The sequence below is a fragment of the Microtus pennsylvanicus genome, chromosome 3 (genome assembly GCF_037038515.1).
Source record: "Microtus pennsylvanicus isolate mMicPen1 chromosome 3, mMicPen1.hap1, whole genome shotgun sequence".
Classification (NCBI taxonomy): Eukaryota; Metazoa; Chordata; class Mammalia; order Rodentia; family Cricetidae; genus Microtus; species Microtus pennsylvanicus.
This window is the reverse complement of record NC_134581.1, coordinates 27,168,687-27,185,980: the sequence shown is the minus strand read 5'-3', so window position 1 is coordinate 27,185,980 and position 17,294 is coordinate 27,168,687. Positions and strand designations below refer to the sequence as shown.

General features: G+C 41.8%; 1 protein-coding gene and 1 long non-coding RNA gene across 2 annotated transcripts in view; one reads left to right on the top strand and one right to left on the bottom strand.

Annotated features, from left to right (window-relative positions):
• Nucleotides 1–888: 888 nt before the first annotated feature.
• The window catches only part of Atp1b3 (ATPase Na+/K+ transporting subunit beta 3), a 30,542-nt gene continuing 14,136 nt past the window's right edge, over nucleotides 889–17,294 (bottom strand). Inside the window, exons 2-7 of the mRNA XM_075964942.1 lie at nucleotides 14,929–15,057; nucleotides 12,108–12,215; nucleotides 8,113–8,297; nucleotides 6,551–6,601; nucleotides 2,882–2,968; nucleotides 889–1,534 (exon numbers count right to left, since the gene is read on the bottom strand). Of these exons, the coding sequence (XP_075821057.1) occupies nucleotides 1,364–1,534; nucleotides 2,882–2,968; nucleotides 6,551–6,601; nucleotides 8,113–8,297; nucleotides 12,108–12,215; nucleotides 14,929–15,057 (731 nt within the window). The 3' untranslated portion in view covers nucleotides 889–1,363. The remainder of the gene's footprint in view (nucleotides 1,535–2,881; nucleotides 2,969–6,550; nucleotides 6,602–8,112; nucleotides 8,298–12,107; nucleotides 12,216–14,928; nucleotides 15,058–17,294) is intronic.
• On the top strand, nucleotides 8,330–16,619 carry LOC142845707 (uncharacterized). The gene is made up of 3 exons (XR_012909968.1): nucleotides 8,330–8,423; nucleotides 12,981–13,052; nucleotides 16,609–16,619. It is a non-coding gene; the product is annotated as an uncharacterized LOC142845707 (long non-coding RNA).

Genomic DNA, 17,294 nt, shown 5'->3' with positions numbered 1-17,294 from the left:
GGACAGCTCAGTGATTAGGAGCACTGACTGCTCTTCCAGAGGACCCTGGTTCAATGCCCAGCACCCACATGGCAGCTCACACCTGTCTTTATCTCAGTTCCAAGGAACCCAACACCCATGGTGAAACATCAATACATATAGAATAAAAATAAATTTAAATAAATGAGGTGCTGGAGAGATGGCTCGGGGGTTCAGAGCACCGGCTGATCTCCACAAGGTCTAGTTTTAATTTCCAGTCCCATGTGGCTGTTCACAACAATCCGCTAACTCCAGCTCCCTCTTAGGGCCTCAGCATTCACCAGGCACTCAGGTGTGCACATACACGCATGCTCTCAGTCAAACACACAAACAATTAGACCTTTTATTAAATAAATAAATGAAACCCACAGGTCAAATGGAAGATACTTTTCTCAGGACAGTTCTGGTCCTTGCAAAAGTTCAGGTAATAGTGCAGGGGCAGACAGTCCAGGGTAGCAGCCACATGGGAAAGAAGACTCCATCATGTGTCCTGAGCTTCAAACCAATTTGAAGTTTTTGTATTTCACAATTTATATTTTTATTAGGGTCCATATTCTGCTAAATAAAAGCAGTAACAAGACATTTAAGAAACTATACAATTTATGTCTTGGGAATTTAATTTCATTCAAAAAACGAAACAAAACAAAACTTGGTGTACATTGTCTACCTTAAAATGTTGTTTCATCCATGGTCTACGGTACACGAATGTGGAAGACTTGATTCCATCACTCAAAATCACCCCATTAGTATTTTAAAATGTTTTACAACAGAAAGCTTGTCCTCTCAATAAAAATCCAGTCTCATTCAGCATGTAAAAAATAATTTAAAGCCCACTGATACACACACTCACATACACAGAATGGAAGCTAATACTTTGAGATCCACTTTTATTTTCTTTTTCCTCCTCACATACAGAACTTCTCACACATTTCTTGTAGCTAAAGTCACTTGATGTTGGCAAGGTACCATTTTATCCCTAAACTTTGTTGGCATCAAAATATGACAGTTACCAGTGTTAAATCCATGAAATATTTACACAGCACAGCACATGAAGCTTTAGACGTTTGGCAATTACACACAGAAGACGAGACCCCCCCCACTCTGCATGTTTGGAATTGGGAGCTCACTGGTCCCTATCTGGCGACCGTACACTGGTTCAAAGGGCAGCAGAGGCAGCAGGCAGTTACTTCAGAGGACACTGAACACTATGATCTGGAAGCACATTATGATGTCATCCCAGTGTGTACCACACCACCTCCTCCAAGGTGGCCTCATCATCCTAGAATGGCAGGTCCAGCTGATACAAAATGGGGACAGACGTTTATTCTGTGGAGACGCCCTACTCCTAGGGGCTCACTGTGACCTTGAACACAACTCGTCCCAAAAACTTGTCACGGTCATCCTTGTTTTTTAGGTTCTTTGGTCCATCAATATGGCACTCAACTGTTACTTCTTTCTTGACAGAACTAGATCCAAAGATGACCTGGACGGCAACTAGGGGCTGTCGATACCCAACCTAGCAAATGGAGGAACAAATATTAGTCACAAATCTTTGGTAAATTCACCTACACTTAGAAACTCAGTTGCAACTTCTTTGAAGCAAGGTCTCAATTTGTAGCCCAGGCTGATTTCATATTTCTAAGCCACTTGTCTCAGGATTACAGACATACCCTACCATCTCTTATTTGCCTTATAATATTAAGTCTATGAACTTAGACTATTATCTTATTTTCTTTACCTTCCTTCTTGCTATGGCTATTCCCTTAGCACAGCTTTGAGGGCATCTTGTTGGTAACTGCATCGTTTGATTCAACCTCTGGATGTCCTGATCCCTAGCAATTCCATTCTGATCCCAACATATTAGCACATTCCACTTACAAAAGTTTTTATGAGATTCTAGCTGTTCCAAAAATCTTGAAGATGATGTATGTCCACTCTGGGCTCAGTTACACATTACTGTAATCATTTCACTTACACACACCCTTTGTCTGGCATAACTGGGATATGTACCCACTACTGTTCCTTGCGATCACTATGGCTGTTTGTAGGTACAAGCCTACTGATAACGGATTCAGGCAAGAATAACAAATGCTAAAGCTTTCCAAATAGCTGACATACAAAGTTTATGTTCTCCATACATACTTACTGAAGAACAAAAGAAAAGTCTAACTTTACAGTGTGGAAGCCTGGCCTAGCACCCCAAGAGATTGTGGTCAACACATAGTAATGGACTCAGTCAATAGTGACCTTTCCTATATGACTTCAAATAGAATACATCTACTATCTTCCAAAAAATACAAAGAAACTTAACCCTATACAAACAAACAAACAAACTCCAATCGAGTCCTCCCCCCATCCCAGACCTAGTTCTGAAGCATACAGAAGCCACAGCATAGCCCTCACAAGGCAGCCATGCTTGTCATTTGCCCGATGATGCACAGACAGGTAAGATAACATGTTAAGATCTGCTAGCATGCTTTCAGAACACACTATTCTAGGCATTTTGAGTTGGGAAGAATTTTAAGGTAAGTTTAAAGACATGACAAAACTTTATGGTTTTCTGCATATTTATATTTCAAAATCTTAAAATCACAAATCCTGTGTCTAAACAATGAGTTTTTACATCTGACCTGTGAAGAGTACCTACAACTTTCCGAGCAAAAACCAAACCAGTATTCTGAAAAGAGCCATCCTTGAGTCTGGATACAGCTCTGCTGTCTGTCAGCGTGGTCTCCACTGGTCCTCCCCATTTGTAGGAACCAACAGAAAACGTGTATGACGAACAAGTGACAACATATCTGTGTCTATCACAGAGGGGCCATCTCGTATCTCAGTACAGTTTCCTAAGACTCTAAATACTTACGTGCCGTTTTTTCCCATAGTATGGAAAATACTTTAAGTCTATAACTCCCCGGTCAGGATAAGTTGATATATTTGCTATGTTATTTTCCTAGAGTTGAAAGCAAAAGAAATCATTTTTAGGTCACAGTAAAGACTTTTCAAATATGTTTACAATTACCGACAGTTCCTAGTTATGATGAAACTGCTTCAGCCACATTAATTACAAGTGTTTCTGAGAACTGCTTGTCTTTGCTGTTGAGACAGGTCTCACTGTGTAGTTCAGCCTTGTCTTAAAGCTATGGCAATCTGCCCATATCAGCCTCCCCAAGTGCTGAGATTTCACGCATACATTACCACATGATTGCTCATCTTGATTATAAATATTACATAATCAAATGCTTCAACATCCTGGTACTTCTTATATTCCCAATATACCCTAGGAGTCTTTTCTCAGTTACAGTGTTTGCCGCCGCCTATGAACTACAAAGCCAGCTCTTTGACACTGACAGCAAACATACCAGTTAGTTTGGGCCGAGGTTTCCCTAATGAATGAAATATTATGCTTCCAGATTTTAAGCAATAGCGCCCAGAAGCTAACAACCAAAGAGAAGCACTCAGACCTAGAAGTAGGTAGAGGCTACATTACAGTTCAGAACCGTAACTGTAATCAGGATAAACCACCATGCAACAAGCAGAAAAAGAATTCATAGTTCCTATGAATAAATAGAGAAAAGCACTAAGTTCCAACCAGTCAGTCACTGAGTATCTGTGTCTACACATCCCATGCATGGCGCCTAAGTGGGTTCCTGGCACTGAGACAAACACAACTCCAACAAGTCAGCCCCAAGCTCACAAGCATCACTCAACACCTCAGCTTTTGATCTGGATGAACTAACTCAGACTCCCGTGTGTGCTGAGCACAACTGTTATCGTCCATCTGCAGGCCAGTCTGTGGTGTCTACTGAGAGCACAGAGAAGAAACGACAAACTCTGACTGCATAGACAGCAGCCTTGCTCTCTGCTTCTTTACTTCGTGACCATGTGTGTGCGTGAACGTGCACAACATAATCACCACACTCATAAGCAGCAGGCAGGGACAGTACTGGGTACACAGATGACACCCTCCCTTCCACTGATGTTCCGTAGGCTTTTGTTTTGTTTTTTTGAGACAGGCTCTGGCTATGTAGTCCAGCTTGGATTATAGCATTTATCATCATGTAGCAAGACAGCAAAAAGAGAAAAGAAAACCCAAGTTCTAATGACCTAGATAAAACGATAGGAAAGCCAGTAGATAATGACTAAGAAACAATGGCCACATTTAAGAATGATCACCCATCGGGGTGTTCCTAATAGGGGTGTTCCTGGCAGCTGTCACTCACCAGCACTGTATGCTTAGCACGCAGGTGTAAGTGGTTTGATCCTTAGTGCTTAAAATTTTACATTTTATGCTAGACAATGGTCGCATGCCTTTAATCTCAGCACTCAGGAAGCAGAGGGAGGCGGATCTCTGAGAGTTCGAGGCCAGTCTGGACTACAAACAAGTTCCAGGACAGCCAGGGCTGTCACATAGAGAAACCATATCTCGAAAAACCAAGAAATTGTTTTTAACATTTTACATGAAGAAGTCATACTGATGAGAATGTTTCTATGTTAACTAATTTACTTTAAACTTGGCACTAATGTGACTTTCATGCTAAGAGCGCAGAAGTGTATGGTAAGTAGAGTTTTAGAAGAATTTATCGAGAAAAGTTCAGCTACTGGGAAGATGAGATGGTTCAGAGGATAAAGCTCTAATCTCACACATGCTATTGCACAAGTACACACACACACACACACACACACACACACACACACACACACACACCAAACATCAAATAAGCTCTAATCTCACACATGCTATTGCACAAGTACACACACACACACACACACACACACACACACACACACACACACACACACCAAACATCAAATAACAAAAAGCCTTCAGCTAACATGTGACATGCATGTAGTTTTATTTGAAATCAACCCCCTTTTTGAGAAAGGGTCTCATTATGTAGCCCTGACTGTCCTGCAACTCACTATGTAGGCCCAAACTCACCGAGATCCACCTGCCTTAACCTCCCAAGTGCCAGGATTAAAGCTGTACATCACCACACCAGGCTTATGCCCTCCCCACCCCCAAAGGTAGGGTTTTGTATTGTTTTGTGTAATTTGGGGATACTGGGTTTTTACTAGGTAGCCTTAGCAGGCCTAGAACGCACTATACAGACCAGGCCCCAAACTCTGAGGTTTGCCTGCCTTGGTTTCCCAAGAGCTCATATTAAAGGCAAGGCACCCATGCTTAAGGCACAGACAGGTAGCTCAGGCCAGTTTCAAACTTTTAATTCTCCGTCCCATCCTCTCGAGTGCAGACATTACAGGCATGTAAAACTGTGCCTAGTTAAGATTCTAGTTCTCTAAGACTCTTGGGAGAACTGAGTGTGGCATGCAGAGGTAAAGCGACCTGTCTCTGGTTGTAATCTCCGCACTCACCTAGAAGGAGCTACAGGCTTTGTTCAATCCCTCCAAACACTGGCTAACCATCAAAGGGCAGCGCCAAAGCAGCCACTCAGTGAGGCCTGGACAGCAGCAGCAGCACCTGGGATTCAGGAGCACAAATTCTGGACTCTCCCCATATAGGACTGGGGACCAACAAGCCCAAGTGATTCTGGGGCATGACGATGTTTGCACGGCAAAGTTTCTGCCCAAGTAAGAAATTCATCTCTGACTTAAGAAATTATGTTTTCTCCCGAACGTTAAGAGCAAGTTCAATGCAACACCTTAGTTTCTTCTGCATACAGCTGGAGATGGACACTATCAGCACAGTGACAATTCCAAGCTTAAATGACTTGAGACTTTTTACTCATCATTTGTACATTTGTCTTAGTTGTATTTGTAGCATGGAAAGAAAACAAGTTACAGGATGAAGTGCACAGCACTTTCCTAAGGAGAAAAAAAATGCAAAACAGAAGCAAAAGAGCACCTCTACCTTAAGGAAAAATGGCAGATTTCATTAATTACCAGGTGACACTGATAATTTTTAAGACTTGAAAAAAAAAATCCTGATACAGAACAGGAACCCTGGGGTTGTAATGCCAACTTGATTACTAAACTAGAAAACACATCCTAAGACCGATGAAATGCAGTGTATGTGAACAAATACGGGCAGAACAAACAAGTAGAAATTGTCCTTTTAAATAGTATATTAGATGGCCGGGCGGTGGTGGCACACGCCTTTAATCCCAGCACTCAGGAGGCAGAGGCAGGCCGGTCTCTGTGAGTTTGAGACCAGCCTGGTCTACAAGAGCTAGTTCCAGGATAGGCTCCAAAGCTACAGAGAAACCCTGTCTTGCAAAACCAAAAAACAAACAAACAAAATAGTGTATTAGCAAACACAGGGTCACCCTAAAAAGTCTGGTCATGCTTATTTTTAAGTATTTGAAAAACATGAAAGCTGAGCGGTGGTAGCACACACCCTTAAGCACTCAGGAAGCAGAGGCAGGCAGATCTGAGTTCAAGGTCAGTCACGGAAACACAGAGAAACCCTGTCTCAAAGGGAATAATAATAATAATAACAATAACAAAATAATAAAGAAGAAAGGAAAGGGAAAAGAAAAAGAAACATGAAAACATTAGTAACTGAAATACTAACCTTTGGCACGCAGAGAATCCGTGGAACTCCCAGTGGTATTAATTCAATTATCTAAGGTTAAGAACATAGTCAACACACATAAATGCAATGGAACCTCCTCTTCTGTTGCTGGGGGTCAGGGCAGAGCAACGGAGATTAGCACTACTCTGTATATTCAACTCAGCTATACTAACCTGTGTTTTACAACATAAAAACCAACCTTCCAATGTAGTTAAGGACTGTACTAAAGCAATGCAGTCATGGACTTGCCACATTTAAAACAACAAACCTTTAAATTACAGGGGCAGAATATAACAAACTATTCTGTTTACTTGTTTTGAGAAAGGATTTTGCTTATAGCCTAGGCTAGCCTTAAGGATACTCCTGTCTCCACCTCCCAAATGCTGAGATCACAGATATGCACCACCACTCACTTACAATACAATATTCACTATGAAATATGTTCAAACTATCCCTTCTCCTAATGGCACATATTGAGAAGAATCCCTCTCCCCCACAGTAAGCTTTAGTGGTGATTAAGACCAAAGCCAGGGCCTTGACCATACTAGGTAAAAACTAAACCTGAGTTGTAATCCCAGCCTTTGGATATTTTAGAACTGTAGTCATCCATCCACTTAAAAATTATTTTTTTCATTTATTCGTGTGTGTGTGTGTAGGGGATATATGTAGAAGACCAAGGACAAATTCCATGATTTGGTTCTCTTCTTCCACATGGGTAATAAAAAGCCTAACTCAGTTCAGGTTGGTGGCAAGTGACTTTTAATCACCAGCTCTATCTTCTAAGGTTTTGTTGTTGTTTTGCATTCTGAATTCAAATTCAAAGGTTTAAGACGTAAAGAGGCCTCCAAACGTCAAGCCGTGGAAGCCTGTAGAAAGGCACGGACAGCAGCGTCTGTCTTCTACTCGTAGCTCTGGAAGCACTTGGGAAATGCTGCCAGCTGGATCCGAAGCTGTCCTGTGAGCTGCAAAGCCAGCCTTTAAAGTGAGCATGAGTCCCACCATGCAAAGGCCATTTCTAAGAATATAAACTCAGAAGGTGGTCCTCTGAACAGGAGGAGATTTTCAGCAATATAGCAAATACAGTAAGGACAGATGCTGCAGGCCGGTGTTACTGAAGACATCCTCATAAAATGAATGTATTTCCTTACCTACAGCACAGATCAAGTTCCACATTCTTCTGGCTTACTGTTATGGCCTTAGTTAAGTCTTGGTAAAACATCCCACTAGCACTGGCTATAACTACAACACTGTATTGTGCTCATTAGTATATGGTTTATTTATATTCTCACTATTTAATTATACATACCACTATAAGCTTTAGTACTATTTACAAATATACATAAAATCCACAATTAAACTATGAACGTTGGCCATATTCATTTCCCCTAAAGCATTAACTAGTACTGCTAGCCTTTTCAGTGAATTATTCCAGTAAGATGACACTTACTAAGGCATGAACTCAGACAAAGAAGCCTAAAAAGCAGCTATCAGCTTCCCAGCTGCACCCCATGTACATGTGACTGCTAGAAACGAGCTGCAGTGGAGGTAAAAGAAGTACGTACTCTGTTCATTTTCACAAGAATACAAGGCTGGCCTTTGGAATAGCCAAAATCAGCATCATTCACACCACTGCAATCTTGAAGCAAGGAAACAGGAAACTGACATGCTTGATAAACTGGACCATTCTGTTCAAAAACTTCTCCATCGGGGCAGTTTGTGAGATTCTTCTGTTCTTCTACAGAATATGCTAAAAAGGAAACATGTGTGCCAGATCAGCCAAGAAGAGATACCAAACACAGCCAGAAACAAATCAAACTATTCCTCAAACCAACGTTGTTCAAAGACAACAAACAGCAGCAATGTGAATTACCAGGTAACAATAGCGAGCGCTCAGTAGAGGCTAAGCTTGTCCCGTTGCCTGGTAACAGTTAGCCAATGCCCTAAAGCTTCTGGCTTCCAAGAGTGCCCGGGCTAAATAACAGAGCTGTTTCACCACTATGCCTGGCACTAGCAACAGCTACAATGGCAAGGATGTGCAAAGGTGTTGCTACTACCCCCCGGGGCCTACAATGTCATGGGGGGAAACAGTATATTCAGCACCGCAGAGCAATGGAAAGAAACGGCACTCTTAACAGTTTATGGCAAGGGGACGCCACTGACCTGAAAGCAGGGGGGGAGAAGCTGGACCATAGAAATTTTGTAAAAACTGTGAAGTACTGAGGCAGAAGGGTTGCCAAAAGAATCATGATGTTCCATTAAAAGATTTTATACCAGGCAGAGTGGTCACAAGTATGACTGCATTTATGTCAGTATTTATGCTGGGCAGAACAGATCCATGCAGGACGTGAAACAGACCCGATGCAGCACAGGTAAGATGCCAGCTGAGAAAGGTGCTGGGCATGGGGACGACAGGGGTAAGTAGGTACATTTAAACCAAAGAAGTACAATGTTTAGGAACCAGAAAGACGGTCCAGTGAAAGCCATTCAGAATTAGGATACACTGTTGAAGTACCCTAGTGACAGCTACTGGCATGTGTATACAACTGGAACCACAAAAGGCCATCCAATACAACACAAACAGAAACATTTCAAAGGGAAACATTTCAAAGGGAACTCTTTCAGAAGGAAATGTAATGGGGATTTTGTTGTTTTTGATACTTTGTAGATAAGAAGGTTATCAACAGTGATGGCTAATCCAGACTGTCATCTCCACACAACTGAAGAACAGCCGCCATCAAACTAGCTTAATGAGTCTGACAAATTTTCTTTTTTCTTTTTTTGGTTTTTCGAGATAGGGTTTCTCTGTAGCTTTGGAGCATGTGCTGGATGGAACTCACTCTGAAGACCAGGCTGGCCTTGAACTCACAGAGATCTGCTTGCCTCTCAGCCTCCCGAATGCTGGGTTTAAAGGCGTGTGCCACTAGCACCCAGCCGAGGAATATTCTTAACTGCTAATTGATGTAGAAGGGCCCAGCCCACTGTCCACAGTGCCATCCCTGAGCAGTGGACGGGGGCTGTATTTAAAAAAAAAAATAAGCCAGTGGGCAGCTCCATGGTCTCTGCTTCATCTCCTCTCCTGACTAACTTCCCTCAACGATGAACTAGAAGTTGGTGAGCTGAAACACACCCTGCTCTCCCTGACTTGGTTTTGATGGTGGTCATCACAGCAACAGAAAGCAAGCTACAACACAAGGGCATCTGTCTCTGAGAAGGGTGGTGGAGACTGAACTCCAGGCTTCATTGTGTCAAACATGTCATCTATCTCTGAGCTGCGACCCAATCACATGCATTTAGTTCAAAGCAAAGAATGGCGGGGACTGTCTGAGAAAGCTCTACTCATCACTCTCCACACATTTCCCCAGGGCGTCCGTCCTCGGGAGCAAAGGCTGCTGTTTAGAATGGTTGTCAAGCAGACTTCCACTTCTACACAAAATTAAATGCAAGGAGCTGGGAGTGTGAGGGCATGATGGGAACATAGACAATTACAATTTCAGAGTAACCAGAGTCATGTACACCTGAGGAAAGCTTGAAATAAGAATGTTAAAAAAAAGTTTAACAAAATAAAACTTTCAATTTAGAATCTATCAGAAGGAAAAAAAAAAGAGACCCTTTACTTTTAAACCATATATTTGTCTTTTGGACATTGGGAAGGAAATTCCTAAAAAACCAACGACAGGTGAATATTTAAAAACAAAACCAGTGTACTAGGTGAGATGACTCAGCACATAAAATAGCTTCTGCTATAGCCTGATGACCGAATCCAATCCCCAGAATTTACATAAGAGAGAACGCTGCTCCTACAAGATGTTCTTTGGTCAACAAACAAATATATTCCTAATTTAAAAAAAAGAAAAAGTAATAAAAATCCAAAATAAAAACAAAACTCCAAGGGGATTAAAAGGTACAATAAGCTCTGGAGAGTTTTTTAAGTATAAACAAAATGAGAGAAACATAAGATACAACACAGAGCTGTCACACTGGAGAACCTACACTCAGCTGAGTATGAAATGGTTCAGGTCACTGAAGGCTCAACTGAAAAGCCTCATCACCTCCCAGCAAAATGGTTTTGAAAATGAAATCCAAAAAAGCATTTTAATTTTATCTCAAATTTTAATCTCAAAATTTAATTTTATCTTAATGTTAATTTGAGATAAGAAATTATAAGCCCAGACTTGGTATTAAGGCAAGAGGGCCATATGTGTTCAAGGCCAGTGCGGGCTAGATTCTACCTCAGGAAGAAAAATTGTACTAGTGAAGATACAGAAAACAGGGCTGGAGACATGGCTCAGTTTAAGAGCACTGGTTGCTCTTCCAGAGGTCCTGAGTTCAATTCCCAGTAACCACATGAGAAAACTCCGTAATGAGATCTGGTGTGTAGGCATATATGCAGAAAGAATACTGTATACTTTATAAATCTTAAAATCTTCAACAAACAAAAAACCAAAACCAAAAAGATCCATTCTGCAGTCTGGTTTCAAAAGTCTTCTTAGTGATTCTTCAAACATGAGATCAATCCATGTATACTCACTTCTTAAATCTCCCATCCTGGTCAATTATAGGAGTCAGAGAATACCACAGGCCTCTAAGGACCTTCAAAACCCGGGCCTCCTTTAAGACCCAATGTCCGTCTCCTACTACTTCCTGGCTTGCTGTATCCAGCCACTCTTCCTCCCGATGAACGTGACTTTAGACAGTTCTCTGGCTCCCTCGTCCTTCAAGGGTTTAGTGTCAACCAGGCATCTCAGCCCAGCCTTCAAAACCCACAATCCAGCTGGGGGTGGGAGGTGGGGGGTGGTCACCATGAATCCCAGCACTCCAGAGGCAGAGGCAGGCAGATCTTTGTTTGAGGCCAGTCTCGTCTACAGAGCTAGTTCCAGGACAGGCTACACAGAGAAACCCTGTCTCAAAAAAACAAACAAAAACTAGATGGGGAAGAATGCTAGAGGAACGAAGCTGTGATCAGTGAAACCACCAGCCCGAGCAGAGCCACCAGCACAGCACAGGGGAGAAAGCTAACAGTCTAGCAAGACAGTGGTGCTGGGAAAGCTTCTCCATGACTTTGGCAACTAGGGAACAACTGTGGTGTACTGTGTGGCTGAGAAGGGATAAGATGGTCAAGTAAACCGAAGTTCTTACTATCTCCTCATTTGACTGTTATTATTCCATAGGAATTTGGTTAAGCCAGCTACAATAAAGACGTTGGCTACAACGCTTATTAGAGAGAATCATGTACTGGTGACTCTAACAAACGTAAGATGAGCACATTACACCGACACAAAGGAGCCCACAATAGGCTGCGGTGCCAGTAGTGGGGGGCGCTTGCCCAGCATGCCAGCACCACAGGAGACTCTGACTCTCAGAGGCACTGTTTACAGGACACAGATTTGCCTTCATTCTTACAGCTGACAGCGAGTTTACTTGCAGATCCTCCCAGCTGTCTGTCTGAAACAGGGAGAACAAACTGGAAAACAGACTAGAAATGCTGCTTCTCCAGGCAATTCCATGTGGCACTGGGCTCTGAGGACTACAGCTCTCCCCTCTTCTAGGTCACACTTACGCTCTAGGAACCTCTTCAGGTCTGCAGTGAACTTTCCATAAGTACTTGGCTCAGACATGTCATATGTATATTCCAAGGCGGTCACTGGTTTTGGAAAAACCATGAGTCCTAAAAAAGAGACAGAGAGGGTTATTAACAGTAAGAAACTACCTTTCCTTGGCTTACTTTTATTCCCGAAGGGCTGTGTGTCCACAGATAAGTTACAATTATCAACAACTCTCTATTTGGATCAAATTATGAAAAACATCTAAAAGAACTCAAATCTTTAAAACTAGTTAGACAAATTAATTAGAAACAGTCCCTAAATTTTATTATTTTCAGTTAATTATAATCATCACTCCTTCCTTTAAAACATACCGTTTTGCCAGGTGCTGTGTTGCCTTTAATCCAAGCACTTGGGAGAGAGTGGCAGGTGGGGCTCTGTGAGTTCAAAGCCAGTCTGGTCTACAGAGCTAGTTACAGCAGGGGGAGGGGGAACCAAAGAAACACACACACAAAATCCTGTTTTACTCTGAATTGTGTGCGCATGGGTGAGGGATGGGTGGATGGAGAGCACGCACACATGCATTCCAGAGCACACTATCAGGTGCCCCTACTCTCATCAGCTTCCACCTTATTCTTGAGCAGGTCGTTTCTCAGTGAATTTGGAATTTGTATTTTCTTTCTGCTAAGCTGGCTACTCAGTCAGCCTGTGGCCTTCCTGCATTCACCTTCCTCACTGGAGTTACTGGTACAAGTGGCAATGCTTGGCTTTTACTGAATGTTAGGAATCTGAACTCATGTTTACATAGCAAGTTCTCTTACCACTGAGCATTCTCCCTTGCTTTTACTTTGAACTTTCTAAACCCAGGTTTTTATCAAATACTATTTTAGGTTTTTTTGCTGCTTGCTGTTACAGATTAAACAACAAAACAGAAACTCTTGAGCATACCAGAAACTAAGAACGTAAGTATAAGCCACCAGCAGGTGCCCACCTGCTCAGTCTAAGCACTTTATCATTCAAAATACAACTATGAAAACATATTAAAGACAGTCTACTCTTTTCAGCTAAAGAGTTTCCATTGGGAACCCTGTAAATACTCTTTTCCTTCAATAAGCATTCAAGTATGTTTCTTACATACCAAATTTGGATTACAACCAGTAGTAATTTCATCAGGAGTTGATAGCCATGCATATAGAGCAAAGAGAGGGCAAACATACTTGTCTACAAAGATAATCTGGCTTCTAACTTTAATACAAACATTTCTCATATCTAAAAACTTTGAACTAAATACACACTTATTTATATATTTACTTATTTATACTGTAAAACTACAATACAATGAATAATATTACAGAACTCTGTTTTTCTTTGTGGGGGGGAGACAGGTTTTCTGTGTACAGCTTTGGAGCCTATCCTGGAACTTGCTCTGTAAACCAGGCTAGTCATGAACTCACAGAGATCCACCTGCCTCTGCCTCCCATGTGCTGGGTTAAAAGGCATTTGCTGGCACCACCCAACTTAGAACTCAGTTTTGAACACACTTTACTATTTAGATGGTTTGTACAATGACAAACAGTTTAGCATTTCTGAGGTTAGATTAGATTATGGCTGATAATAACACAGTCATATATAACTTAGAAAGAAAATGAAATTTAAATTAGTGTAGGCAGAGGACAAAAGGTATATTAGTTGTAAACAAAAAACTAGAACAAAAAACTGGCTGTGGAAGTTGGTGTGGATTCTCTGGTAATAAAGGTCAGAACTCCTCAAAGTGGGAAAAACATGGACTAGAATGCCTCAGCGTGAGTTTGAGTGGGGTAAGTCTGTGGGGAAGAAGGGCTGTCCTGCTCAGCAGCATCCTTGGCGTCTACTGGCAACTACCACTCCAGTGACTCCAGACATTGCCAAGTGGTCCCTGGAAGACACATCAAAAGTGGCTGACAAATCAAATGTTCTACGGAGCAACTTCCCACTTTCCCCACATGCTGGGCCCACTCATTCTCCTTGCTACCTGGATTCTACTCCTCTATAGAGACAGGCGTGTCCCTGTTCTAGAAAACCTGTTACGCTTGGGGAATTCCATGCACTACTTTTCCTCTTAAAATGTCATCAAGCCCAGGTCCTACTCCCTCAGAACTTCTCTTATGGAGTTCTTTTTCACTTTTCTGAGTAAATATTGATTTACTCGGCCGAAAAAGCCAGGCCTAGGCTAGGGATGTAACTTGGTGCTAGAGAACTTGCTTAGCCTTTGTGGCGGGGGTGGGGGTACAGTTTAATTTCCAGTATTGTCACACAAACACTGCCGGTTCCTTGAGGCCAACTCCTGGGGCAGAACTAGCATTCAAAAGCTGTTTCAAAAGAATAACATCAGGTGAAGAAAATGTAGTTTACATAACTAATGTTTCAGGTAAGAGGGTTTTTGTTAAAATATATTCTTTAGCATAACAGATTTTTAAATGACAGAGAACTAGGCATATAAAGAACACATTACCTTTACTCTCTAATGATGTCATCTTTTTTACCACTCTCATACCAACCAATTAAACCACAGGGCATCTATTTTATCAGACTAATAGTATAACTCAAGCCAGAGCCAAAACATGTGCTTCCTCCATAATGAAGGCAGTGTGAAGGTGCTGTACACCTTCTCAACTCTTCATAAGATTCCAACTCACTTCACTAAAACATTCATTTCTGCTTATTCCCGTCAAAGGATTCAAAACTGACCAGTAAGTGACTGTAAGTACGAAGTTCATACTTACTAAGTTCACATTCCTGAACCAAGGTTTAATCATATGCTGTGATGTTTAAAATCTATGATAATGTCAACACCATTACCTGGACTAGTAATCTGGTCTCGGTATTTCGGAATCTCATCATTCAGTGTCTGGAGCATGGCCCACATTGTGAATGTGAAGAGTGCAGCCAAGAACCCATAGAAAACTAGGTAGAAGAGCAAGATCAGACCTGTAGGAGAGACAAACACCGGTGAGAAGAGATACACAGAGACTCACACGGGCTCGAGCAAACCAACTGTTCAATGCAGGGGTGGGAGCCCATGCTTTGCCATGCACGCAGCCAAGTATCCTCATATGGAGGGTACAGAAGTTGCCTAAGCAAGGGGAGCTCTGGCAAGCAGCTGCCTCTAACCCTATGAGCCCTCCTCTCATCATGTCCTTCCAGCAAAGAAGTTTTCAATACTCATTCTCTGGTTCAAAGTTAGAACTTTAGCCTAGTGGTGGAAGCACACACCTTTAATCCCAGCAGTAGGGAAACAGAAGCAGGCGGGTCTCTAGGTCAGCCTGGTCTAGAACAGCCAGAGAAACACCACCACCCCCCTCAAAAAAAAAAGAAAAAAGAAAACAAACAAACAAACAAAAAACCAAGAGCTTTAAAAGTCCAGCACATGGGGGAGTGCTTCTCAAAAAGAATTTCATGCCCTCAAAACTAAGATGCCTTTAGGTGGGACAGCCTCCCCCGACATACATGTTTAAGTGGCAAGTTAAAAAACAAAAAAAAACCCTCCTCTATACCTGTACTTCAGATACTTTATACTTTATGTACAATACAGTTGTTACGGTTCTGTTGGTGGTAGTTTGTTGGGGGGGGGGGGTGTAGCTTTTTGGAGAGAAAAGGCTGGCCTGAAACTCAGAGACTCACCTGTTGAGTGCTGGGATTAAAGGTGTGTGCCACCACACTCGGCTTTATGTTAACATTTTAAAGGGTGAGATAACTTAAAGAATAACCAAGAAATGTGCAGAGAAGGAAAAAAAATCATAAAGATGAAATTCAATAAAGTTTGAAAACAGTGGTTAAGTAGAAGGGCTCATGCAAACATGCAGAGAAGAGGACAAGACCAGAAACAAGCACTGCACCCCAGGGCATAGCTCTGCAGCTAGGCACAAAGCACCATATGACAGATACATTTCAATACCCAAACTCAGTCCCACCCCTATAACTGGAAAACACTTAGGTCTATCCCAAGCCAATGATTTGTTTTGGGAACACCAAAAATGATCAGTATTTTTTCACTTATCAGCTACGTTCAAAGTTCTAATATTAGAAATGACTATCTTCAAAATTATATATCAGAATATAGTTGAAGTAAGTTATTAATATTTAAATGTTTTTTAAAAGTAATGGATGATGCAAGGAGAAACTAAAGAATATTCAACTCTACCGAACTGACATCTTACCCGCTTTACTCCCATCTTAATATATCTAAGTCCTCCTAAGAGGACTCCCACAGGAACAAATTCAAAGGGCTTATAAATTAATTTCATAATAATGAAAATCTGAACATACTTATTCATCCACACCCCACAAGTTGATACACAACTTTCTTCAATTCTCAAAGAACAAGATCCCAAAACAGATTATGCCCAAAGCCAGATAAACTTTCTTTACTGCAGGCCAGAAATCCACTTCAAAGGGAAATAGTCTAAGCAATGCTGACTGTCTAACAGTCTAACATTGGCTGGACTGTTAATTTAGATGGCATCCTACCCTTCCTCCCAGTTACCAGACACAGAGTGAGTGGACAGAAAGAAGAGAGACAGAGATCACCTTCGGGCAGCATCGCTTCCCACCACCCACTTCGGTCCTGCTGTAGAAAAAGAAAAAAGAAAAGGAAGAAGAAAAACAAAACCAAAAAAAAAAAAAAAAAAAAAACCAATCTCATGGGGTGAGTCATGTGCTACAGTGAGAAAAGAAACAGTTACTGCCTCCAGAAGAGGTCGCAGAGTGGAGCGAGCACCAACCAGTCCTAGGTGCTCACATACGACCAGGAGTGTCGCATCCTGACAAACAGCACACTGCTGTCAGAAGAGCTCTCTCGCGAAGACGGGACAAAAGCGCTTAAATTCATCCCAAAAGGTCTCACAAATGCAAACGTGTTAATTTCCAGGGAAAACAGTATAAATGAAACTCATAAACATGAACAATCCAAAAATCATTATACAATAAAAGATAAGTGTTAAAGCTTCACATGAGGACTTGAATTAATAAAATATATATATACAAATTTGTGCTGGGGATGTAGCTCAGTCTGCAGACTGGGTTCCTTCCCCAGCACCACATACTGGGTGTGGTGGCTCCTGCTGGTAACTCAAGGTCATCCTTGGCAACAGAGTTAGAGCTGACCCAGGATACAGGAGACCCTGACTGAACACATCCCCCACAGTACCCTGTACCAGATACCAGGC